The sequence below is a fragment of the Lagenorhynchus albirostris genome, chromosome 12 (genome assembly GCF_949774975.1).
Source record: "Lagenorhynchus albirostris chromosome 12, mLagAlb1.1, whole genome shotgun sequence".
NCBI classification, from domain to species: domain Eukaryota; kingdom Metazoa; phylum Chordata; class Mammalia; order Artiodactyla; family Delphinidae; genus Lagenorhynchus; species Lagenorhynchus albirostris.
The window spans coordinates 31,281,778-31,308,245 of NC_083106.1; the positions used below are offsets into that span (position 1 = coordinate 31,281,778).

The window sequence follows — 26,468 nt, forward strand, 5'->3', positions numbered from 1 at the left end:
AGATGTAATTGTACTTGTCTTATTTGTTGATCATGTCTACTGTTTAAAACAATAGAGCAAAGGAGACCATCTTTTCAAGGATATTTTATCCATGACGGAGAAGCATCAGATGGCGGCCGCATGGACTGTTGAAGAGAAAGCCCAGGAGACAGACAAGGTGTTCACCTTGCATCCTTGGATCTACTCTTGCTTTTTCCCCTTTTCCTTTATTTCTGTCCACAGCCATAAGATACGCCTTTTTCCTTGTGTATCAACCTAAGTTTTTTAAAATAAACTTTTGAGTGCTTAAAAAGTAAAATAGAAACATAGGATCATTAGGTGAGAAGCACCATATTGCAAAAGTACTTTATTTGAGAATCCACAATTTGAAATGCAGACATCTCAACCGATGTAGGTGATAAATGACCCCTTATTTTGATGGATGTGGCTGGCAGTTGGGAAACCATGATTTCACACGAAAATGCACTGTTTGTACAACGCAAACTGTGGTGGTGTTAGAGTAAAGAATTACGTGTGATTCAGGTTACCGTTCTACTAATTGCATTTGGAAACCTTTTGAATTTTTATTTTTTAAGATTTTCAACGGGCTAAAAGATTTTGGTGTATGCAAGCAGCCTCTCGGATCTCTCTGTGCTCCTGCGTATATGAAATATCTGGCATTACTAGGGAAGTTAGCTTTCCGTTGCTTTTACATTGTTATTCTATTTCTAGTGATTTTGCTTAGCCAGCTGGTCAGCTTATTGTTTGTTGGGACTAGAATGCTTAGAGTCTAGTGGAGGAGATAGCAGACATGCAAATTAGTAACTAGAAAATTTGGAGCGCTAAGAAGTGTTAAGGAGATGAAATACTTGTTGAGTTAGAAGGTGATTGGGAAGGCTTGGGAAGAGATAGCATTTGAGTTGAGGCCTTAGTGATGAGAAGGAGGTGGACGTGTGAAGTTTTTTCCGTGTGTAAGGAAGAGCAGATGCAGCCCCAAGACAGGAATTAATTTAAAGGACTGAAAGGCCAAATGACAAGGTCTGAGAAAAGTCAAAGAGGTCAGACTCCAGATCTTGGCAGGATCTTCAAGAACATATTAACAATTTGGAGTTACATTATAGGAGTGATGGGAAACTATTGGAGAGCTTTAAGCTGAGTAGTGCTATAATCCCACGTGTATGACAAAGACCCCTCTGGTGCTGGTTGAGGAATGGATATAGGGGATGGGAACGAGAGCACAGATCGGAATAAGGAGGAAGTGTTTCCCTTCCACCAAGTCTGATTTTGTTAGTTGGTAGAGAGTATTACTCATCAGAACATACAGTGGGATGGTGGGGGAGGCAGATTAAGTGGAAGATGAAGCCTTGCGCTAAGAGAATCTGAGATCTGGTTGAGATGAAATATTTCTGGAACACTGCAAATGAGAAACATAACGTCATAAAGCTAAACCAAGTGACATCTTTATATACTTTAAAGGTTAGCTTGAAATCCAGAGCCAATCAGACTCTGCGTGTAAAATGATAACTTTAATATCATATGCTTTGAAATATTACATAGTTTTGAAAATCTATCCTCCTAGAAGCGAGTCAGATGACATCATTTGATCAATTTAAAGTGATGTCCTTGCAGTAGGAAACTTTGGGATTTTGGTGACAATGTTTAAAATGATCATTTTTTCTGGATGTCATCGTTTAGGGGAGTGTACAATATAAACCATATACAATGAAAACCATCCATTCGTTATTGTAGAAGTTAACATTAAAATGATGTTATGTGAAATTTAAATCTGGAATTTATCCACTGTTAAGCTCCTAAACAGTTTATCTACGCTTGAAGTTACTGCTTTTTTCTTATTCTTTTCCTCTCCAGCACATGCAGGAAAATACGTACGTACGTACTTAACACACATATGGACTGTTGTAACTGCAATCATCCATTCACCCAACAAACATTTTTTGACCACTTACACTGTATCCGCCCTGCGCCAAATAACACATCATTGCTATTAGTTGAAAGTTAAGTCTGCTGGAGTGTTTTGACTTTTAACAGAATATCTTTTAAATTTCTGTCTTTGTTACATCTTCATTTTGCTACTTGATTTTTCAAGGTGTCTTGATTATCTTTAAATTGCAGTCCTTAAAAAAATGTAAAATAAAAAATTATGCATGAGTATAATTTGACCAAGTTTTCCAAATGTCTGTAATATGTGTTTTATAGGTTAAAAAAAAAGAACAGTAATAGTTTCTTGTTTAGAAATCAATACATCAAACTTTCCAAACGGTTTCAGTACCTTATGAATAATTTTGAGAGTAGAGCAAAAAATTGGAAACCAAATCATTTAGTCTTTAATAGGCAAATAACTATTGTATATCCTCTTAGGTACTGTGAGAATTATGACACACTTGAACTTGTATAAAATATGAGTTTATATTTTCTATAGAAACTCCTGAGTCTAGTAGAGATTACATACACTGGACTTTTAAGGTAATTTTGGAGATATTTTATTGAATAATTAGATGCACGGCACTTACTTCAACTCTCCAGTGATCTCTGACCGGCTAGGACACCATCTCCACCCACCCGACCCTAGGGATGATGTAATTATTGGAGATTGTAATTAAGCTGAAATTGTCCAGAAGCTTGTTTTCTCTCCTGAGTACTGCGCTTACGCACCTCGCCTTCCTCATCTCCTCGTACCTTCCCTTCACCCCAGTTAGCGCACTGTCCCGGGGGCATCCCCGAATGCCATTCATTTATTCATTCATTCAGCTTTAAGATCTCTGAGCAGTGGGTTTCATTAGGAGGTATTCTGACACACATCTGACGTGAGGGGGAGCTTCATGGTGACTCTTAACCATTGGCATCCTAGGTACCTGGGGTAGTCCCCAGCTTACCTGTTGTGCCCTCAGGCAGATTAAGGACTGTCATTTAAGGGCCAGAAATATGAAGATTAAATTCGCCTTAATAGCCTTTCAGGGATAGGTGATTTTCACATTGCTCAGAGTTTCCCCCTCTGAGTTTGTCTTCCCGTTTAGAGGTTTTTTTGCTTTACATGTTTCTTGTTGAAAAAAAAAAAAAGATACTGTTTCTTCATCCCATGGCATATTTAGCATGTCTGAGGGAATTTCAGTGGGTTACCGTCAAAGCACTTTCCGTACAAGACAGAGTGGTATGGGGCAGGGGAGAGGTCGTAGGAGCTGAAATGGTTAGTGAAGGCCATACACAAAACGTGGAACATTAAGTGGACCTCAGAGAGACGACAAGATTGGTAAGGCCCAGAGTGCCTGGGGAAGGGCATTGGAGGCAAGGGGTTAGGGACACCCAAGCTCTAACACAGAAATAAGTGTAGCAAGTGCAGGGGCCACCGAAGAGGCTGTTCTATGCAGAAAGGCCCGCGCCGAGAAGCTCTCTCGAGAATATACAGAGCAGCGTTTGACGGATGAGTGGGTTGGTCATGCTCAGCTTGTGATAAAGTTTCAGTGAGACACTAAAGAGTTTTAGCTTGTTTCTGTAGGTTAGAGCTATCAACGATTCTCAAGCAGGGTGGAAAGCTGTCATTCAGGCCAGTGGCCACAGACGCCTGCTGCAGAATCTTTTAGAATCCTTGCCTTTCTTTCAATTTATGCTGCTCTGTGATTCTTCCTTGCGTAACCTTTCCTTTCAATAGGTCACTGCTGTCTGTTCTGACTTATTGTTAACTCTTTGCTCTTCCTTTTCTGACCTCTCTAGAGCCTAGAAGAGGAGATAACATCAATTTTGTTTAGTGAAAAGGGCTTTTCTGATAGCGTGAAAGCCTCCTTCACCTCAGCCACCACTTGGACAGCAGAGGGCACTGTTGTGAGCTCTAGTGCGCCTTCTGAAAAGCTTTCTTCCTCGCCCTTCTCACAGTTGCCTGAGGTGCATTTTACTTTGTTTCCCCTGTTTTTAAAAGCCACGTATAAGAGTGATTTTTATTTTCTGAGTATTAAGGAACCCCTTCCTCCAGTTCTTTCACTGGTGCAATTAACTCTTCCTGGGAGAAACATTCAAGAAGTAATGACAGAATTGGGACTCGAGGAAAAGATACTGATTGGATGTTTCTTTTGCTTCCTTTCCCTCCACCCCAATCTGCCTAAATTCAGAGAATCATTTAAGCCACTAAGGCCCAGAGTCTGAGTTGTTATGTGGAGGGAAACCTTCAACCAAGTAGAAGCTAAGTATTTTTTGCAGAAAAGTTTTCAAAGCCTAAATGTCTTTTAAACATCTTCTGATGGTTTATTATTTTAAAAATCCTGCTTATATGGAAAAATTTGAAGTGCGTGCCATACTCAATGAAATAATTATTTTCATTTTTTTGGAATGACCCCTAAGGGATTCCCTGAACTTGGGCAGAACCCATCTGGCCATTTGAGGTTAAGTAATAAAAATAATGATAATGAAATGTCTCCTTTAGAAATGTTCTGATCACTGGATATCTTTATTTATAAAGAAGTTTATAAGTAGGTACAGTTAAATGTTACCCATTTACCAAAATAGATTTAGAGATTTTCAGTTTAACATCTGAAACCTCTGGGCTTTCAATAAACTTGGAAGGATGGCTCTCTTGGTCTGTCAGTAACGTGATTTACATGGTATTAATTTTGAGCAATGAAAACATGCCCTTACCATGCCTTTAAGAATAACAGGGCAGATCATGGGGCTTCCCTGGTGGCACAGTGGTTGAGAGTCCGCCTGCCGATGCAGGGGACACAGGTTCGTGCCCCGGTCCAGGAAGATCTCACATGTCGCGGAGCGGCTGGGCCCGTGAGCCATGGCCGCTAAGCCTGCGCGTCCGGAGCCTGTGCTCCGCAGTGGGAGAGGCCACAGCAGTGAGAGGCCCGCATACCGCAAAAAAAAAAAAAGAATAACAGGGCAGATCAAACACAGTGTGTGAGTATATGTTGATAGGTGCCCTTTCAGGACCTTTGCTCGTGGTTGTCCATGTTGCTGGAGCACATAAACATGAGGTCGTGTTATCTGTTATAGGAAACAGCTCCAGCCCAGTCAGTGTCTTGGCAGCTTCACAGCAAGGCCTGTTTCTGCCCAGAGGGTTCAGGGGTGCAGTGCTCTTCATTCAGCATCGAGATACTTTCTTGAATAAGTAGGGCTACTATCTCTAGCTGAATTTTTAAAGTTAGAGCACAAGGCATTAGTGCTACCCAAATGTCAAAAAGTTGGCTAGGCTTTATGTAAAGTAGCCTTTTAAAAAAAAATAAGGAAAATTTTAATCTTTAAAAACAGACTGCTTTGTAAGAAAGTTTCTACCCTGATCATCAATACTATAGCATAGGAAGTTATTTACTAATGTATTTCATCTTCAGGCATTTATTGAACATTTAGGTCCTGTACTTAACTGGAGTAAATCTAGTCCCCCCAAAGTAGATGCCTGCAGAGGCTAGCAATGTGCATCTCAAATGATAAACTGGGTCCATTTCAGTTTTCAAATGGAGGAGCTAAATTCTAAGAGAACACACTTGGAGCCATAACTGACATCCATCCTAATGTTATAATATCCCTTTTGCTAATCTGTCGCACAGTTTGGGATGTTAATAACCATTTCTGAAATGACAACATTTTTATGTTAATAACTGTCTGAGACAATTATAATTTTGCCAATTAAAGCTGATTTTTAAACAAGCCAGCAAAAAACAAAGGCATCATCGTATTAATACTATATTCATTTAGGAATTAGGGGTTCAGGCCAGGATTTTTTTTTTTTTTTTTTTGGTCTGATTAAAATCAAACTGTCGAATAGATTTTAAAAGTCTTAATATTTAAACTTTAAAATAATGAGTAAGCTCTGGTATAATTCGATTTTTTCCCCCTACCTTTTCAACAAGAAGGAGCTTATAGATATAAGTATAATAAAACCATTACGTCTCTTTGGGACGATGCTAGCAGTTTTTGTGTTTTTGTTTCCTTCCCTAAGCTTCTTGCATTTGTCTGGATTGTCCTTCATGTGACCTCGGGCAAAGGTTTTTGTAGCTGTTGATTCTTGCTGTTCTGTCTTTGCGGTGTCGGATGTTTGTTTTGGTGGGTGTCGAGGTAAACCTTTATTGATTCTGTGTCCTCGGTTGCTTTTTGTTCCGCAGAAATGCGCTCCTGAGTCGGAAGGGCCTTGCGCCGGAGCCAGTGATGCTGTTAAGGTTCTCCCCTTTTCCATGTTAACACCATTGCCCGACGTGTCCAATCCCGCTCACGTTTTCACCCGCTTCCCTTTCAGTCCACCATCATCATCATCATCTTTGCTTTCCTCCATGACATGAACCTGCCATCGGTTAATTTTGCTTGCCATCGTTTTGATTTATTCATCTATTTTTGTTTCCCCCTCATCCATTTTTGTTTCTGTGCAGAGTTCACTTGAGACTCTGAATATAGTGGAGGAGAAGAAGCAGGCAGAGGTTGGGAAAGACGAAAGAGTAACCCCGGCAGAGATGAACGGTAAAGAGCCGTCCCCTGGGCATGGTCCTGGGGAGATGCGGAAGGTGGAGCCGGGGACGCAGAAAGACCCCACCCCCCTGTCTTCTGAGAGCAGCAGCGAGAGCGAGGAGGAGGCGGAGGACGTGGGGGAGTACCGGCCCCACCGCCGAGCGCCTGAGGGCGCCATCAGGGAGGAGCAGGGAGAGTATGAAGAAGAGGTGGACGAGGCACCCGGCCCAGCAGCCAAGGTAGTAGAGAGGCAGGACCCGGTGCCAGCAGCCAGCGCGGTCACGCAAGCAGGTGCCGGTGTCGGCACAGTAGAAACAGTGACCCAGGAAAAGGGAGCGGGCCCCCAGATCCCTGCCGAGAAGAGTGTAAACGAAGGCGCTGTTAAGCAAGACGTGAGCGAAGAAGCGGAGGACGAGCAACAGAAAGTTAACGGAGACGTGGCTCCCGTTGACATTGATGTTTTGCCACAGATTATCTGTTGTTCAGAGGTAAATGGGAGACCCAAGCGGGAGCTCAACGCTAGAGCTGTTTCTCAGGCGGAGCCACACCTGCCTCTCTTCTTCTCCTGTCCTCCCAGGTCTCCTTCAGCTTTTCCGACAGGATTCTGATTTTGATCTCTCACGGGAGGAAGGGGGAAGGCCCTGCTCTGTCGATTTTCTGCCCTCTCGGGTCACGGTGTCTGGCGTCTTTACCACAACTGGATCACCCGATAAACTTTCCAACAGCAGCCGTGTCATTTTTTCCCTTCTCATTTCACGTTGAAATTTTTCTTTGCATGTTTTTGGATGTTTTTGATGGTTTATCTTCAGTTGCACTGTCTCCTCATACTCAATGCCTTTTTGTTCATTAGAAAATTGTGTATGTATTGTTGAAAAACGGGCAGCGTGTGTGTGTTGCTGGTGTCACGACTGGGTTTGACTTTCTGGCTCACTCTCTCTTCAGTTTAAGATTTTCAGAATGGCAGCAGGCTCCGATTACCATGATGCTCTGAATTCAGCATCTGGCCTGATGAAAACATTACTTCTTGAATACCCCTGGCATTTCAGGTTTTAGATGCCAGGGATCGTACGGTCTGGTCAGGAGACGTAGCTTTCCTTCTGGGCAGCGAGAAGCTAACAGGATACCCTTCTCTTCTCGTTCTGTCCTCTCATCAATTCTGGATTATTTGCAAGTTTGATCATGTGTTTTGTGAGTTGTCTCCATTGGGTATGGGTCTTTTCCTTTTTCTCTTCAAGAAAGAGAACTTTCCATACTCCTCTTAGCTTAAGTCTTGGTCACTAGGTGCAGTGTCTCTGATTTGGGAGTCAAAGTTACGCTGAGGGAGGATTTACTTCCATGTGAGTGTTCCTTGATTAAAACTCAATGCCGACGGTAGAGGGATTATCCATATTTGCTCTCTTTCATGGGGTAGAAAATCTTGAAGTGACTTTGTCTTGAAATAATTAACTGGATTTATGTTACTTTTAAACTTCCGATTTCACTTCAGAGAAGACATTTTGAAAGTCTTTGAATGCCTTGAACTATTATTTTCTGCATTTAATATACAGGTTATTCCTCTTTAAATAATTACACTTGGGAATTTTCTCTCAAGGAAAGCACTGTAGTGCTTTGGTAATAGTATAGTCTGATGGTGTATTAAAGATACACGCTCAGCAGACTGCAGTGTTAACAGGCATTGTTAACAGGCAATGTTAACAGGCATCTCCTTGAATGTTTTAAATGGTTCAGAGCATTAATGCAACAATGGTGGAGTGACTCTACAGGTATATAACGTTTTAACTTATGTAATACAGAAGAAACACTGCAAGATTTAGACAGGTATAACTGAAAACCATCCTGCTTGAAGGTATTCTTTCTGAAAATGGGGTCTCCTTGTCAGTAGGGCAGAAAAGGCTTTTTGGGAAAAGAGCAAATCTTAGCCTACTGACCAAGTGTGCCAATTAAAGGCACACACGCAAACCTTACAGCCTTCACACAAACTATATGCTTCTTTAAACTGTAATAAAAATTGAGGCAGGTCACTTCTCATCGCTCATTCTGTTTTGTTTTGTTTTCAATTTTATCATTACTTGCCTAAAGCTAAAGTTTCCATATCACTGTACGCCGGGCTTGACACGTAAGTAATTTGGGACCATCATAATCTGAAGCCCGCCACGATTTAGGGAGCCATTATGCTAGCTTATTCTTCATATATATCTATACACATATATATGATATTTGAGGGAAAGTGTTTTTCTTTTGTTTTAGATGATTTCCTTTTACTCTTTTCTTTTGTTCATGAGTGTGTGTTTGGATATATTTCTTACAGTTATTTTTGAAGCCTCCATTAAGCACTTTTATTTTATTACCTCTAGAATTTATGTTTCCCTTCCTTTTCACTTCAGCCACCAGTGGTAAAAACAGAGATGGTAACAATTTCTGATGCCTCACAAAGGACAGAAATCTCCACCAAGGAAGTCCCTATTGTCCAAACTGAGACCAAAACCATCACATATGAGTCTCCACAGGTACAAAGTCTCTAGACTTGGACTGTTTGAGTTCTTTTTTACTTAGTCTTTCTGTTTTCGTTCTGTCTTCTCCTAGTTTATGTTTCTGACTTTGACGTAGCTTTTTATATCTCCATTTTATAACTACTTCAGCAACGTAACTTGCTACAATAAAATTGGTGACCCATTGATTATGGGGGGAAGCATACATGTGATTTTTTAGGACAGGCAGTACCAATGTTGTTCTTATTATTCTTTTGAGCCATCTCTGGCTTGATGTATCCAGGAGTGTTTATGTACACTTGGGAAACAGATCATCTTACAAAGTTTGTTGGATCTGATTTAATTTATGGATTCGTAGGATTTAATTTAGGCTTTTATCCCCTCCTCCAACTCCACGAAGACAGAGCCATTCAACTCTTGTTTACAGGTACACACATAATGCACACACACCTGTGCTTCTCCTCATGTGGGATTATTTTCTGAAAAACATATGTCGCCATTCTTATGTAAATATGATACTGTGCGTCTAAATAATGATCAGATTCGTGTGTTTGATTTTAGGTATTCACACATTGATTCTGTAAAGATTTGAAATATGATATTTAACCTTAAGGGTAACAAAAAAGGGGAAAGTAGTCATCATTTCGAAATGGAACCGTTTAGAAACTGGGACAACTCTTTTCTCAACTGAGAAATTTAGTGTTCTAGTAGGATTGTACCGTGGTGGAGGATGGCAGATTACTGTCCTCTCGAAATATTTTTTAAAGGTGTAATGCGTTTATGCGTGAAACATTCCTTAAAATCATTTTAGATATGCTCTCCGTAAATGTGCGTAGATCCCGCATAAGCACAAATAGGTTTCTTATGAACAGGTGTGGTAGGAGAGCGTGTACTCAAGTGTTTCTGTTGTGGTAAGTGCCCTTGTAAAGAAGTAGAGATGCGTGACCCAAGTTCGAGAGATCTCCTCCTAACTTACAGTAAGAAAGACTCTGCACTTTCCAGTTATTTCCTGTCAGTGTCAGGAAACTGGAGGTAAATGTGTTTGACGATCTTAGCATAAACTCCTAGCCTATTAATGTGCTTCATTATTTCCCTTGGTAAACTCTAGAACTTTCTAGTATCAAAGTAAAGAAGTTAAACCCTATATTGACATCGTATAAGATTTATATATAAGCTATATATATATACACACTTATATAGAGAGTGCGTGCACATGTGCGCACACGTGTGCATACGTATTGAAATACATGTAGCCGTGTATACGCACAAACTATTACAGGAACCATGTCATTAAAAAAAAATCTAGAGATAAGCAATTAACCAAATCGCTTAAGCTTAGTCTATCCTGGTCAGGTTCTGTTGCTTAGTAATCTGAGAAAACGTTTATTTTTACCCACCTGTGCTTAAAAAAACAACAAACTCAGCACTTCTGGTCACTGTGGAAACTTCTCTGCTTGGTTCTCTGCTTTCTTCTTCTAGCTTCTGTAAATGGCCCTCAGCTAGATTTTCTCACGACTCCCCTATAGATCTCAGTCCCACCTTCTACGTCCATTCTTTGTTTTTTCTCTCTCTGCCCAGGGTTGGCTTCTCCATGTGCATTTAGCCCTTGACTTTACTCTGTTTATAAATGCCAGCCAGTCTCTGATCAGTAAATCACCACTACAGACATGCAGAGGATAGGCAGCTAGCGTCTTCTGCCGCCTCCTTAGGTCTTAAAAGCTGCATGTTCGATGGGGAGGGGTCTTCTCTGACAACGTAACGGAAGTTAAGCTTTGCTTTGTGTTTTCCCCCCAACTCTTCAAAGATTGATGGCGGGGCTGGTGGTGACTCGGGCACATTACTGACTGCACAGACCGTCACATCCGAGTCCGTGTCGACGACGACAACCACACACATCACCAAGGTAAAGCAATCCAGGGGAATGTACACTGCCAACAAAATCTTTTCTGAATGGTTTCTTTGTTCCTATTCACACTTCCAATTATTACGCACAGTGCCAGTGGAATAAAAATGCCTAGATTTAAAGTGTGCAAGAAACTGGGCTCCACTGACATTTGTATTTAAACCAAATCCAAATTGCAAATTTGTAAAGTACAAGGGGGTAAAAATATGTTCTAAATAGCTATACTTAAGACAGCTGTAGGAGCAGAGGGAACCTAATAAAATTGGAAGCCTAGCTTTGGTAAGTACAAGTCAGCTCTCCTGACTGAAGCAAGGAAGTGAAGACTGCCATTGAAAATTTTCATCGAGTTGTTCATATCATATACATTTCCCCCATTGATTTAAGATACTAGTGTGTCGATTTGGAGCATTTCTCCAGATCACTCTCTAACTGTTTAACACCTGATGACCAGCGATCCTCAAAGTGTGGTCTCTGCACTGTCAGCGGCAGTCTCACCCAGGGACTTGTTAGCAGTGTGAATACTGTGACCCCACTCTGGATCTTCTGAAACCCCAGGAGTGTTTAGGAAGCCCCCCACGTGATTCCAGTGCGTGACATGGTCATCACCTTTCTAACCCAGCATTATTTTCCAGTCGTTCCTTTTTGCTTCTGCTTCTCACGTTTGGTTAGTGCTTGAAGGTCTCAAATGTATCCCTTGTGCCCTCCTCATGCCACATTTCAACAACAACAAAAATTTTGTGTATTAAAAAATGTCCCATAAGTGCAAGCTGGTATTGGTGTTCATTTTAAAGCATATCAAGTTATTAAGACCTAATGATCTTAGCGATCAGCCTTGTTTCTTACGGTGAAGTGCGATGCCTGTGACCGTGTGTAAATTTATCAGTGTTGTAGAGGTTGAGTGTGCACTTTCTCAGGACTGGGTGGTATTTGCTCATTGTTTAGAGTGTCACAGGCATATGATCTCTCAGCCTCTATCATGCCCCAGGCTTCTGTCACCTCGCTCCAAGCCAGTAACTCTGGAACTCTGTGGGCAGTTCACCCAGGAGCTCCTACCCCCGGGTCTCCTCACAGCCTTTGTTCAGCCACATTCCATGTCCATGTCACAGCCACGTGCAGAATCAAATCAAACACTGGATGAAAATCTTTATATCGCCCTCACACATCTTACCTCTATCTTAAACCAAGTCCAAGTCTTCTTTTTTTTTTCTTTATTATTGCACTAAACCAAATGAAGAAAATCACTAAATGGATCTGTATGATGCCAATTTCCCAAACCTAAACTAGATGCCTAAATTATTAGCATTCCTTATAAACTCTACATAAAACAAACAACTACTTCTCCTTTGCTCGCTTCTTTTCAAAAATTGGCCAATTGGAAGTGAAGAAACTCAGGAAACTGTACCGGAATGTTCCAGTGGAGTTGTTTGGATTAAATGGCATCTGTTGCATCTTAATCTCACCTGAATCTTGATAAGATAGTTTTTAAGGTTGCTTTCGGTTTAGGAGTGCTTACAGATGATGCTACACTTTGAACGATCAGATTCTCTATGGAGCTTAAAAATAAAGAAATTTCTAGAACATCAGTCTTCCCCACCCAGTGTGAATTGCTTAAGGATGATCGGAAGGTCTGGGTGTGCGCCATCTCTGTTTTCTCTGATTATGTGTAAACCTGTTTTAGTGATTGCTAATCCTCCCTCCCTTCTGTTTCTTTATGACCTTTAGACTGTAAAAGGTGGAATATCTGAAACAAGAATTGAAAAGCGCATCGTGATCACGGGAGATGCAGATATTGATCACGACCAGGTAAAGACTTGAGCTTCTGGTTCTGAAACTGGCCGCGTTTATTTTCTAAGTTTCTGTCATCATGTCATGTCCCTGTATCAAACCGCTTCTCTCAGTACCTCCTTCCGAGATGAATGTACCTCCTAAGCTTGGCATAAAGACCCTTCACAGTCTAGACACAACCTGTCCTTTCAGCCTTCCTAGTACTGAATTAGCACAAAATGTGGGTTGTTTTTCATTTCACACTAGCTTTACATGCACCTTTGACTCACAATAATCAAGAGGATTTTTGGCAACCGTCAGGCATTCACGTGGGCCTGGTTTAAAGGCAAGTCATCAGTTACTGACGAATAAATGGCAGTTAAACGACACTGGCTTCCAAAAAAATAAGGAAAGCCACTAAGTTTGACTTATGCTTGCTTTCAGGAACTTATCAAGTATTTTTTTATAGCATTAGAAAAGTTGGGCTATTCACTTCTAGATGTTTTCTCCTAGTTATTACTAGTATTGAAGGATAAGAAAAGGTAGTATAAGGTCTCTTACAAAGTGAAAATTTATATGTATTCAGAAAAGATTTTTTAAAGAATTGTACTTCCATTCTACTGTTAAGCTGAACAGGTGACGAATGGAACCGCTGGAGACTTGGAGAGTAGCTTTAATTTTAGACTGCAGTCCCAAGTGATGATGAGAATTTTTTGTTTTGTTATTTTCTGAGTGATTTTAACTCAGCTCTAAAGGAGACCAAGCTCTTTTCCTTTTACAATAATTTGAAGAAATGGAAATGTTCAGTTGACCAAATGTTCAGTTGTCCTCAGCTGGGGAGTAGGAACAAATGATAGTCACCCAGCTTTGAACACAGAAATTTTAGAGAACAAAATTTCTCGTTTAAGAAAGACTTGCTGTAAGAAAGGCAGGAATAGATTTTCTTCCATGCCTAAAAAGAAAATTACTGTTTTTTAAAACTCCTGTATATATAATTTTACTTACATATTTCATAATTTTTTTTTTTTTTTTTTTTTTTTGCGGTACGCGGGCCCCTCACTGTTGTGGCCTCTCCCGTTGCAGAGCACAGGCTCTGGACGCGCAGGCTCAGCGGCCATGGCTCACGGGCCCAGCCGCTCCGCGGCATGTGGGATCTTCCCGGACCGGGGCACGAACCCATGTCCCCTGCGTCGGCAGGCGGACTGTCAACCACTGTGCCACCAGGGAAGCCCTCATAATGTATTTTTAAAAATTCCTTGACAGTTATTATAGGTTAAAAGGTTGCCCTGACTCTGAATTTTGACTTAGTAATAGAGCTTCCTAGTAGATGACTATACATGTGTCTGTTCACCACTAGAAAATGAATTACCTGTGTGGAAACCAAGCGTCTGGTTTCCCATACAGAGGATTTATTCTACTTCTCTTCACTGGGACAGTTTTGAGTTGCTCTGACCTTAAGTTGGAGCAAACCGTATTCTTACTCTTTTTTCCTCTGGGACTCTCGCTCAGCATTTATTGAATTTCTACAGTGTGCTGGGTAGGAACCCACATTCTTTGGCCTGATAGAAGGTGAAAATCGGGGTCCTCTCCCAGCCTTTGTTTCGTCTGCCCTCTGTCTCCACCAAACAAGGCCCTTTTAGGGTTTCAAATGCCACTTTTTCCCTTGAGGGGTTACTTGCAGGTTTTATTTTATGTGTATTCTTTCGTCCCGTTTTTCCTGAAAACTCAAATCTAGATAGTAGTGCTTCTGAACGGCAGATATTAAAAACACAGTCTGAAACGTAAGTTCCAAAATAACACAAAATAACAAAATTCCTAACTCTCCCATTAGAAGAAAATCATGACGCTGCAGCTTTAGCTGTTGCTGTGAGGACGCACACCTTCAGCCCATTTTAAAACTGAAGTGGGGCGAGGGGGCGGGGGGAGGATAAATTGGGAGTTTGGGATTAACAAGTGCACACACCACTATGTATAAAATAGATAAACAACAAGGACCTACTGCATAGCACAGGGAACTATAGTCAATATCTTGTAATAACCTACAAGGGTAAAGAATCTGAAAAAGAATATGTATATGTATAACTGAATCACTTTGCTGTACACCTGAAACTAACACAACATTGTAAATCAACTACGATTAAAAAAAAAAAAACAAAAAAACCCAAAACTGAGGTCAGATATCCAAATGAAGAGAATAGATATTTACCTTTTTCATGTTTATTTATAAGATGTCATAAACGTTTTTGAGTAAATGTAATTGTGGCTTCTGGTATGCTTGTCACCAGGAGCTCATGATGAGTTCGCTTTCCCCTTAAAGCCTGTAAATGAGATGGTGGAGCTATTTAAAAGTAAAGGAGGGAAATTAGTTCCCTGCCACAAACTGATGTTGATCATGCAGTGACTTTAATGTCATTGACACCTTTTCAGTTCCTTGCCTACATTAAAAGAATTTTAATAGTGGAAGGAAACCCTTCATCTGAGCAGGATAGGAAAAGAAGGAATCTCTTTTGTGCTGGCAAATGAAAGAGGCTTTGCAGGTTCTACACCCGGTGCTAGTTGTGGCTCTCAGCTCCGTACCCGGGAGGCATAAACAACACGGAAAAGTGTATTTCTTTCTAATAAAATAACTTCTCAATTTGGCCGTGCGATGTGATAGTTTTCTCACAGTCTTTACTGTTGCCGCAGTAAATTAACATTTTATGGTATTTAATTACGTGTACCGATATTATGGAAGGAAAGGAACTAAGGGCAAACTGACTTCAAATATGTTTGAAGATGATAATAGCAGTTTTCCATTTTCCCTACTTTTCTGCTAATTAAAGCATGTTTCACGCCTGCTACCTTCCCTTGGGTATCATGTATGTTTCCTCTTTGACAGGTGCAGGGTTTAATGTAGGCAGGTCTTTGTAATGAACATAAATTCAAAGTAGCTGAGATGTTGTTTTGTAGCCACGTTGGCTCCCATCAGAGCTGTCCTTTCTCAAATTGGATTCCAGAAACCAGCAGGGACTAGACCGTGTTGATTGTTCCAATCTCCCTCTTGCCTCTGAACACAGACTTAGAGCCTCCCTGGTGTACTTGGTCGCCTTCCCCACTCACACTGCAGTTAGTACACGGCAGCACTTGCTGTCCTGCTCTGAGACGAGGTCCCCACTCTGCTCCTGCCCACTGGGCTGCCTGCTCTCCCCACGTGGCAAGCAGTTGTGCTGATGCTTAAGTGGAAGCCTGGTCCCCTGTCTGATCCTCTCTTGTCCCAACACAGGTAGGTTGCCAGAGTTTGTTCCCCAGTGGAAATTTAAGCACCCTCAAGTGTCTTCCAAGCTTCTGAGTGAAAAGTCTTTGGCGTAAAAATAATTTTGGGGGGTAGTTTTATCTTCTTTGTGGAATGCGGCTCAGGGTTTTGCTCAGTAACCTTCCAGCTGACGGAAATGATATTGCAAACAAGAAATGCAGTTGTCCCCAAAGGCAGGTGACAACGCAGCAGGAAAATTGTGCTGCTTTTTTCAAATGTATGTTTTCCTTATGAGATACAGCAATCTCTCTCCTAGTAGGATTTCTTTTTTGTTTTCAAGTTCTTTCCTAGATTTTGAGTGTTGTTCCGTGCAGTTTTCTTTTACTTTTTCCCCCGAGACCTCTTTAAACATCTTTCCCTCTGAAAAACAGGATCTTTCCACTTTGCCATAATCCTTGTGTACAGTTTACTTTCTGATCAAACTCAGAGAAATCTTGTCTGCTTTCTCACAGCCTCATCCAGGGAAACGCCCATGAATCAGTGGAGGGGCAGCCCTCTCCTGCCCTGTAGCCCCCTGGCAGGATGGTCCTGAGGAAGACCCATTAACCTTTTTGCCTTCACTGTTTCCACCTGTAAAATAGGGAGCTGTATTTTATTATCTAAAAGATTAGTCTCTCTCTTTTCTTTAGCTTTACTGATTGTTTGTCGTCATTGTTGCTTGTGGTTTTAATTGTTCTATGTCCTAGAAGCTAATAGATATTTTTCCTGCAACATTCCTCAAGCAATTACTGAGAGCCTAAGAGGGCAAAGATGAGCAGAGCCTGGTCTTGCACTGTGAGTTTTTTTTTTTTAATTTTATTTTTTTTAACATCTTTATTGGAGTATAATTGCTTTACAGTGGTGTGTTAGTTTCTGCTTTATAACAAAGTGAATCAGCTATACATATATCCCCATATATTTTCCCTCTTGCGTCTCCCTCCCACCCATCCTATTCCACCCCTCTAGGTGGTTACAAAGCACCGAGCTGATCTCCCTGTGCTGTGCGGCTGCTTCCCACTAGCTATCGATTTTACATTTGGTAATGTATATATGTCCATGCCACTCTCTCACTTTGTCCCAGCTTACCCTTCCCCTCCCTGTGTCCTCAAGTCCATTCTGTAGTAGGTCTGCATCTTTATTCCCGTCCTGCCCCTAGGTTCTTCATGACCATTTTTTTTCTTTTTTTTTTTTAGATTCCACATATATATATATATATATATATATATGTGTTAGCATAGGGTATTTGTTTTTCTCTTTCTGACTTGCTTCACTCTGGATGACAGACTCTAGGTCCATCCACCTCACTACAAATAACTCAATTTCATTTCTTTTCATGGCTGAGTAATATTCCATTGTATATATGTGCCACATCTTCTTTATCCATTCATCTGTGGATGGACACTTAGGTTGCTTCCATGTCCTGGCTGTTGTAAATAGAGCTGCAATGAACATTGTGGTACATGAGTCTTTTTGAATTATGGTTTTCTCAGGGTATATGCCCAGTAGTGGAATTGCTGGTTGTGTGGTAGTTCTATTTTTAGTGTTTTAAGGAAATTCCATACTGTTCTCCATAGTGGCTGTATCAATTTACATTCCCACCAACAGTGCAAGAGGGTTCCCTTTTCTCCACACCCTCTCCAGCACTTATTGTTTGTAGATTTTTTGATGATGGCCATTCTGACTGGTGTGAGGTGATACCTCATTGTATCATTGTAGTTTTGATTTGTATTTCTCTAATGATTAATGATGTTGAGCATTCTTTCATGTGTTTGTTAGCAATCTGTATATCTTCTTTGGAGAAATGTCTGTTTAGGTCTTCTGCCCATTTTTGGACTGGGTTGTTTGTTTTGTTGATACTGAGCTGCATGAGCTGCTTGTAAATTTTGGAGATAAATCCTTTGTCAGTTGCTTCGTCTGCAAATATTTTCTCCCATTCTGAGGGTTTTCTTTTCATCTTGTTTATGGTTTCCTTTGCTGTGCAAAAGCTTTTAAGTTTCATTAGGTCCCATTTGTTTATTTTTGCCTTTACTTCCATTTATCTAGGAGGTGGGTCAAAAAGGATCTTGCTGTAACTTACATCAGAGTGTTCTGCCTGTTTTCCTCTAAGAGTTTGATAGTGTCTGGCCTTACATTTAGGTCTTTAATCCATTTGGAGTTTATTTTTGTGTATGGTGTTAGGGAGTGTTCTAATTTCATTCTTTTACATGTACCTGTCCCGTTTTCCCAGCACCACTTATTGAAGAGGCTGTCTTTTCTCCATTGTATATTCTTGCCTCCTTTACCAAAAATCAGGTGACCGTATGTGCGTGGGTTTATCTCTGGGCTTTCTATCCTGTTCCATTGATCTATATTTCTGTTTTTGTGCCAGTACCATACTGTCTTGATTACTGTAGCTTTGTAGTATAGTCTGAAGTCTGGGAGCCTGATTCCTCCAGCTCCGTTTTTCTTTCTCAAGATTGCTTTGGCTATTCGGGGTCTTTTGTGTTTCCATACAAATTGTGAAAAAATTTTTTCTAGTTCTGTGAAAAATGCCAATGGTTGTTTGATAGGGATTGCATTGAATCTGTAGATTGCTTTGGGTAGTGTAGTCATTTTCACAATGTTGATTCTTCCAATCTGAGAACATGGTATATCTCTCCATCTGTTTGTATCATCTTTAATTTCTTTCATGAGTGTCTTATAGTTTTCTGCATACAGGTCTTTTGTCTCCTTAGGTAGGTTTATTCCTAGGTATTTTATTCTTTTGGTTGCAATGGTAAATGGGAGTGTTTCCTTAATTTCTCTTTCAGATTTTTCATCATTAGTGTATAGGAATGCCAGAGATTTCTTGCACCATGAGTTTTGAGGCAACTGGGTAATTTCAAGTATCACTCGAGTGTGGAGGGCATACACCACCCTGGAGGCTTCACATCATTCTTTCAGTCCATACATCGAACCTTAACATTATCTTTATAATCTTAGCATAAGTCTCAGGTTGCAGATGAGAGTCCTAAGGTCAGAGAAGATCTGTTTTCTCCGCGTCTCACAGTGCGTGCCAGGCTGAGTGGGATTCAGAGCCAGCGTGTTTCTCCTACGTGTATCATTATTTGGCAGTGGACTGGAGAAATGGGAAACCTGGGGAAGTGAGATGCATTCTCTAAAATGAAAAAGGAGCCCATTTCAAATCTCTTGCTTCCTCAAATACAGCAGTGAAACTGTCTTGGCAGGAGGAGGGATGGATCCCAGGTGATGGCTATGCTCGTGTACAGCCATCCCGAGAAAGAGCCTCTTCCTCTACTCACAGTGCTCTCTCCTGACCCCGCAGGCGCTGGCCCAGGCCATCAGGGAAGCCAGGGAGCAGCACCCCGACATGTCGGTCACGAGGGTTGTGGTGCACAAAGAAACCGAGCTGGACGAGGGGGAAGAGTAAGGTAAGAGCCTCGTCATCGGGGCCTTTCTCATGACTGTTCTGTATTCCTGAACCTGCCGAGCGATGTGAAAGGCACGTCTGCATCATGGTGCCTGTCTCCTACAGTTCATCTGATCTTTCAGACTTTTTCATCTCCAAGTACATCTGCTCGGGTGACCTGTATATAGTTAACTATAAACTCTGTGGACCCACGGGCATCGTGTGGTGTTAATAACTGCCATGTATTGAGAGCCGCTAATAATCAACATTTATATGTTACTTTACTATTTGTAAAGCGCATTAATATAAGTTATCTCAATGTTCACAAAGAGCCTGTTAGGAAGGTGCTGTTGCTTTCGTTTAGATGAGGGATTTTTGTCGTAGGGGCCCAAAGGGGAGATGAGTTAATCTTTTAAATGGAGACATTAAGAACTCTGTATCAGAGAAGGAACCATAAAGGAAAAGATTGCTTTGACTGTATAAAGAGGTAAAAATTTGAGCCAAACCAACAAAAACAAAAGTAAAAGGTAAGTGATAAAGTTCAACGTACCTGGCAGAGACAGGATTAATATCCTGAATATATTATATTAAGAAGCTCTTATGTGTCATCAGAAAATGTAAACACTTAAGTAGAGGATTAAGCAAGTAAACCATGTAGAAACTAAGTGAATAATGAGCAAAAAGTGTTCAGCCTCATATTGTTTACATCAATACAAATGAAAAATTCACTGCTGAATCTGGCAAAGTTTACGTTTTTAGCCAGGGTCGGGAAGGTGGGGGGGGCGGGGAATATACTTATGCTGCTGTATCAATTAGTAATATTTCCTGGAGGGCAACTTGGCAAAAACCCACGTCAGACATGCTTACCGTTTAAACCACTGTGAGAAATTTATCTTAAATAATCAGAGACGGATACAAAGATTTACCTACAAGAGTATCACATGTTTATATATACTAGCAAGAAATTTGAAACAATCTAAATGGCCAGCGGTAGGGAGTGGTTATACATTATGCTGCTTCCATGTGATGGCGAAGTACAGATAGCCTTTAAAAGTTGCGTTAAAGGGTTCTTAAAAACTGAGTAAGTGTTCCTGATCATGTACGTATTAGGGTTTTAAAAAGCAGGTTTTATCACACAGCACATATACTTAATATTGCATTTTTGTTTTTAAAATGATCCGTACATTGGTCAGTTGATAGATAGATCCCCACTGGAGGGGCTGGTCACATAACCCGTCTTCCTCCTTGTGGCAAGGCTAAGTGCTCTCCCGTCGTAGGGCGTGAGGGGTCCTACCAGTGCACAGCCTCCCCTCTGACTTACTAACGTTTGCCAATCTGACAGATATGAAATGGCGTACAACTTAAGACATACGACATGTAACTTAGTGCCATCTAACTTTCTTGGTCATACAGGTTCTTGATGGATTCTGGATACTAATCCTTTGTCAGTTTTATGTGTTGCAGATATCTTTGTTTGTGGTTTGTCTTTTATTATCAATATAGGGCAATATATTAATATATTGAATGTAGTATTTAATATGTTAATATAGTTGAGTTATCAAGCTTTTCTTTATGGCTTATGCTTTTTCCATATCCTGAGGTGTTAAAGATATTTTCAATCCGGAAATTTTAATGTTGCCTTTCATGGATCAATCCTTAATCTATCAGAAATTTTTTCTGTGTGATTAGAAACAGTGATTTGTTTGTTTCCCGTATAAGCAGCCAGCGTTCCAGCCCTGTTTATTGAAGAGCCCGTCCTTGCCCCGTCTAGTCTGCGGGTCAGACATCAAGTTTCTTACATGCGTGGGTGTGTCTCTGAGCACATTCGTTTCTATCAGTCTGTGTGTTTGTCCCTGCCCCAGTGCCATATAGCTTTAAAATGAGAATTGGTATCTAGGAGCACAACACTCCCCAGTTCTTTCTCTTCAAGAATGTCTTGGCTGTTCTGGGCTCCTTCTGTTTACATATAAATTTCAGAATCAGAGTGTTAGGTTCTAAGATATCCTGTGGTATTTTGATTGGAATTGCATCTACTCTGTAGCTCAGTATACTGAGAATTACGGCTTTATGATATTGTCTTCTTTTCCACAAATATTAACATCTTTCCATTTATATAGATCTTCTTTAATGTCTTTCAATAAAATTGTATAGTTTTTTTCCCCAGAAGCTGTTGCTGGCATAGGGAGATACAACTAACTTTTCAATACTGCTCTTATATCTAGCAACCTTACTCTTTATGTTTTAGATGATGTTTTCAACACAGGGTGTATAAAGGGCCTGCGAGCAGAAATCATTTAAAGTTTTAGCACAAGCACAGCATCTGTTTTACCTGAATTAATGTGCTATGTTACGTGCAAGTCTGAGAACATTCTTAGCTAGGAGTCAGAAGATCAAGTACTGTGTTTTAATCTTGCCAGATCTCAAACTATGGGACGTTGGGTAAGTCAGTGGGGCTGGTACAATCTACCTTTTCTACTTATATATAATATGACAATGAATGGGAAAATTGAGTGTTGTACAAATGTAAAAATAATGCGTATTTCTCCTCTAAATTCTATGAATCAGTTACTTAATCAGGAATATGAGACAAAAATTAGTGACCACTAGCATTACCAGCACTTCACCTTCATTTGTGGTATTTTAATAAGCTTTAAAATAAATTAGTTATGTCATTGATTCTTAACACCTTATATTCATTTGTTCAGTGGACACACACACACACACGCACACACACACACAGCCTTTGAAGTTTGCCTGTCTCGGAGGCCATCTTTTATAAGCAGCCTTGTTAAACAAATTTAGGAGGTTAAAGTGTAAATTCACGTGTAAGATGAGCAAACTGGATAAATTTGGAAAGATTCATTTATTCATTGAAAAATATTTAGCAAGTGCCACAGCATGCTAGGCCTGCTTAGGCAGTGAGGATTCGGATGGTCACATTGGTAGACAGCACAGTCCCGGTCCCCTTTCTCAGGAAGGATCCACTCCAGGAGGGGAGGTGTCAGTATTAACAAATAGAATGTAATTGCATATCTGATAAATGCTCCGAAGGAAATAATGTGAGATGAGAGAACCGGATGGGGGGCTTGAACTGTTATCAATTTAACCTGTTACTTGAGAAATAGAATTTGAGTTGCAATCTGAAGGACAGATGGGAGCTACCTCAGTGTCTTCTCACAGTCATTTTAGCATCTCCGCTCCTGACTGGCCGCACTTGTTCTTGAAAAATTTCCTTTGCTGATGCCCGTCAGGGCTGGGAAGAATGTGTTTCCACTGTTGCAGCTACCCTCTGGCTGCCCTGCCAGAATCCCACAGAGGCAGCAGTGGCTCAAGGCAAAGAGCAGGACCAGGACGGTGTCCCAACGTCAGAAAAGAAGAAGAAAGAACTATTTGTGATGTATCGGTCCCGTCTCCCTTTTCGGGCGTGAAAAGCTCTCCTCCTGGTCTGACCTGACCTCTTCCTTTGGAGTAGCTCTGACCTCTTGATCAAGCATTGAGCGTGGCAGGCAGGGAAACAGAAAGACGGTCAAAGAACAATGTGCCGAGGACTGAAGTCCCGGTCTGCTTCCCCATGCTGGGCGGTTGCCAGCGGTGAGGCAGAGGGGCTGCGTGCAGCTCCACGAACAAGAAAACGCTTAGAGGAGCACTTGCCTTGATCTCTGTATCGTTTTTATTTCCTCTTAAGGGCTACTCCCTCCTGCTATTTTATGCTGAATGCATATTTATGAGCCCTTGAGTGGACACAAAATGTTACTGACCTCGTCACCACTAGAATGGTGTCCCCGCTGGTCCTGATGAAAAGGTAGAAGAGCCCAGGCTTGGGGGTGTGGTCTGCGCGGCCCGAGAAGGAAGGAGCCCCAGCAGGGGGAACGTGCGACCCTGCTTCAGCTGGTGCCGTAAGCTCTGTGAACGCAGACTTCAGACGAGCCTCTCAGACTCCTGGAGTAATCACTGACGTTGCATGAAAAAGTGAAGGACGCCTCCTTTTCATCGGAAAGCAGTGAGCGGCCCAAGGATCACGTGATGCAAGAGCAGCCTCTCACCCATTCACTCATTTTATTCCTTTTTGTCGTTACTGTTCATTATACGGGTATTATGGGAGTCTCATTAGGTATCATCTACTGTTTTACCACTGAGATTTCAAATCAAGGTCTGTACTCGCAGACAATAAAGCAGAGGCAGCAGCAGGGAGTCTCAAGTTTCATCAGAGGTTCTGGACTGAGTTTCGTGGGAACAAAAAGGCGAGATCTCTGAATCAGGATGGGGCATCAGAGATGACTTCTCACGGGAGCTTCACGGCGAGTTGGAGTGAGCCCAGGGAAGGAAGGCGTGGAAAGGGGGCGATTCAGGCAGGATCTGGTATTGTGCGCCAGACACTCCAGGAACAGGGCAGATCAGGTGCAGCTGCCTCGCAGGGCACTTGCAGCAGAGTCATGGGAGATGAGGGCGCAGAGGGGCAGAGGCCCGATCACAAAGAGTCTTAGAAGCCAAGCAGGAGGCTGAAATTTATCCTGAAAAGCTGTAGGGGTGCTCCTTTGTATTTGAGAGGTGGTGAGGAGATAAAGGCTTGTGACTTTTTGACCGTTTGCATGAGGATACGGAAGTTAGTGAGTTGGGAGGACAGAGGAGTGGGGAAAAATGCCAGGTAACGCCCAGGTTTCTGGCTTGGACAAACGGGTCGATGGTGATACCTGTAATTTCAGTCATGGAACACATGGATTTCATTTTTCACATGTCATGTGCAATGTGGCCGGTCCTTTCAGTTTAGCTGTCTTAAAGCAAAGATGCATTTTTTGTTCTCTGGTACTATAGGAGAGACCAACTGTCATGGGAATTATAGTGGAAGCTTGGAAGTGAATGTATAAGGCTCTGTCTTACACACACACGACATGGTTAATTGGAAACTTACCAGATAGTCTGAGTGTTAAGAGGAAGTATAACAGCAGATTTGCTGGGTTCAAATCTACCTTAGTTGCGTGATGTGTGCCGTTTATTTCATTTCTCTGTGCCTCATGAACTGGAGGTGATAATAGAATCTACAGAGGGTTTGTTAATAAGGCATGTTGTAAGAACTTTTTATAACATAGAAGGCCAGCCATGAACCCTTTTTGCTCTTAAAAGTCAAATAAAAACTTCTACCCCAGAGATGTTGAGCTTGAGATGCACGTGAAATGTCTTCATGAAGAGGTCCAGGAAGTAGCCAAGAGCTTTGAGAGAGAGAGTGAGAGGAAGAAAGAGAGAGAGAGAGAGCCAGACAGACAGAACGGCAGGCTTCAGAGCAGGAGGTAGACACACCTGAATGTGTCATCCACTGATGAAGCCTACCCAGGGCCAGGTCAGAGAGTCGGGGCCTCGGGAACAGAGGGGCTACAGGAGGAGTGAGAAGGGCAAGAAGATAGAAAACAGGGAGATAAGGCGGCCACGAAAGCTCCAAGAGAAGCTAGCTCCAAGGAGAGCATAATCAGCCTTAAATATGGCAAAGAAATCAGGTGCCTGTGTCCTCTGGAATTGTCGGTACAGAATCGACCTGGGAGCTTTGTCACAGCTCCTTCAGTCAAGTAGTGGAGATGGAGCCTGTAACAGGTTGAGGAAATAGGGTTTACACAGAGTGCTTTCGAGAAGCAGGAACACTCAGTAATTGGCCTTTTGCTTTTCCATCCGCCTTGGCCTGCCTTCATCTGAGAAGACAGAGCATCGGTCTGACAGAGCCACTGGAGCTAGTGCAGTGATTACTAAAAACCTGGTACATCCATCATTCCTTGGAGACTGTTAGGTGGACCCTGAGTTCCAGTCCCCAACCCACAATAAATAACTCTCAGTTAGTTGTGTTGCTGTCTGTGCTAGCCTGCATCTATGAACACCAGTTTCTAAACAAGATAATATTGTGTTCCAACCAACGTTTCAACCAACCAACATTTCAAAGTCAGGGTGATGTTCACGGTTTCAAAATGAATTCGCAAAAACAACAGGAAATGAGCATCAGCTGTCTAACTACCTTGACAGGAGAGAAGAACTGCGTTGGCTGATCGGAGCTCTAGCCGATCACGAGCTACTCATTTACATGCGAGCGTCTCCCTGTCCTTGAAAGAAAAGCACCAGCCTGTTGGCATCCAGATGACGATTTTCAATTTAGGGATGTTTCAGGCATGTCGGTTTCAGTTGTGTTGCATTTTTATTTTATAAGTTTGCCTAGTTGTACTACTCTTGTACCAGAAATTAGCATTTTATTACAGCTTAGTTTTCAATATAAGTTAATCAAACATAAAATGAAGACTTTTACATAGAAATGAAAAGCCATTTTGGATTTAGTGAGTTTTAGGCACTGCCAGTTTTCACTCTGGAATGCTGGGGCATACTCTGTGTAACATTTATAAATCTGGCAGGTGCTATCAGTGAGTCACAGTATATTTGAACTACCCAACAGAAGGGGCGCTGGATGCCCCTGCCATTGTCCATTCGTTAGCACCTGGGAGTCACTGATTCCCCGGAGTTTGCTCTTGGACAGAATCATTATTGACTGTTGTTTTTACAGATGAAACTATATGTATTTTTTCTGGCAACAAAAAAGCAGAGGCGGTCATAGTTTTTTGAAAAGGAAAGATGGTAGGAAATGTAAGTGACCCATAATTGCTCTGCTCCTAGAGATAGATGATCCCTTTCACAGTGTATATACTTGTGAGCACATACTCAGATGCACTCCCATGTGTTCTCACACCTCTATATAAATAGGCTGATCCTGTTGATTCTATCACATATCCGGCTTTTTTCTCCGCTTCACAGTACCTTGTAGATAAGTTTGCCCATCATTATCTCATTTTCCAACAGCCATCGAATAGATGCAGGATGGTTTACTTGACCCCTATTAATGGGCATTTAGGCTGTTCTTCAGTTTTCACTAGTAAATTCACAGCTGCAAAGATTATACTTGTGTGTACATTTGGGGGGCATTAACTTCATTGTTTCTCTAGGACAGATATTTTTAAAAATGAGTTGGTGTGTTAAAGGTTTCTTTTTGACATATTGCCCACCTGCCCTCCTTAGAGGTTCTACAAAGTTAGACGCCCACTAGCAGTTTAAGAATATCCCCGTTTCCCCACATCCTTGCCAACACTAAAGATTATACGACATTTGAAAAGTCTTTGCCAACCTGGTGAGGAAAGAGCATTTGTCCCCTCCCCCCCTTTTTTTAAATTGTGAAGAAAGAGCATTTTTTAATTGTTCATTGGT

The 26,468-nt window shown here is 41.5% G+C and overlaps 1 protein-coding gene across 11 annotated transcripts in view; it reads left to right on the plus strand.

Annotated features, from left to right (window-relative positions):
- Positions 1-26,468, plus strand: part of EPB41L2 (erythrocyte membrane protein band 4.1 like 2) — a 213,986-nt gene that overhangs the window by 179,273 nt on the left and 8,245 nt on the right. For 4 of the 11 annotated variants that reach the window (XM_060168392.1, XM_060168389.1, XM_060168391.1 and 1 more), the window contains 8 exons: positions 56-157; positions 3,709-3,876; positions 6,090-6,143; positions 6,351-6,914; positions 8,811-8,933; positions 10,720-10,818; positions 12,541-12,621; positions 19,158-19,263. In XM_060168392.1, the coding sequence (XP_060024375.1) occupies positions 56-157; positions 3,709-3,876; positions 6,090-6,143; positions 6,351-6,914; positions 8,811-8,933; positions 10,720-10,818; positions 12,541-12,621; positions 19,158-19,262 (1,296 nt within the window). In that variant the 3' untranslated portion in view covers position 19,263. Of the gene's footprint in view, positions 1-55; positions 158-3,708; positions 3,877-6,089; positions 6,915-8,810; positions 8,934-10,719; positions 10,819-12,540; positions 12,622-19,157; positions 19,264-26,468 lie in introns of those variants that run through there. The other 7 variants (XM_060168397.1, XM_060168398.1, XM_060168394.1 and 4 more) reach the window with 6 other exon arrangements.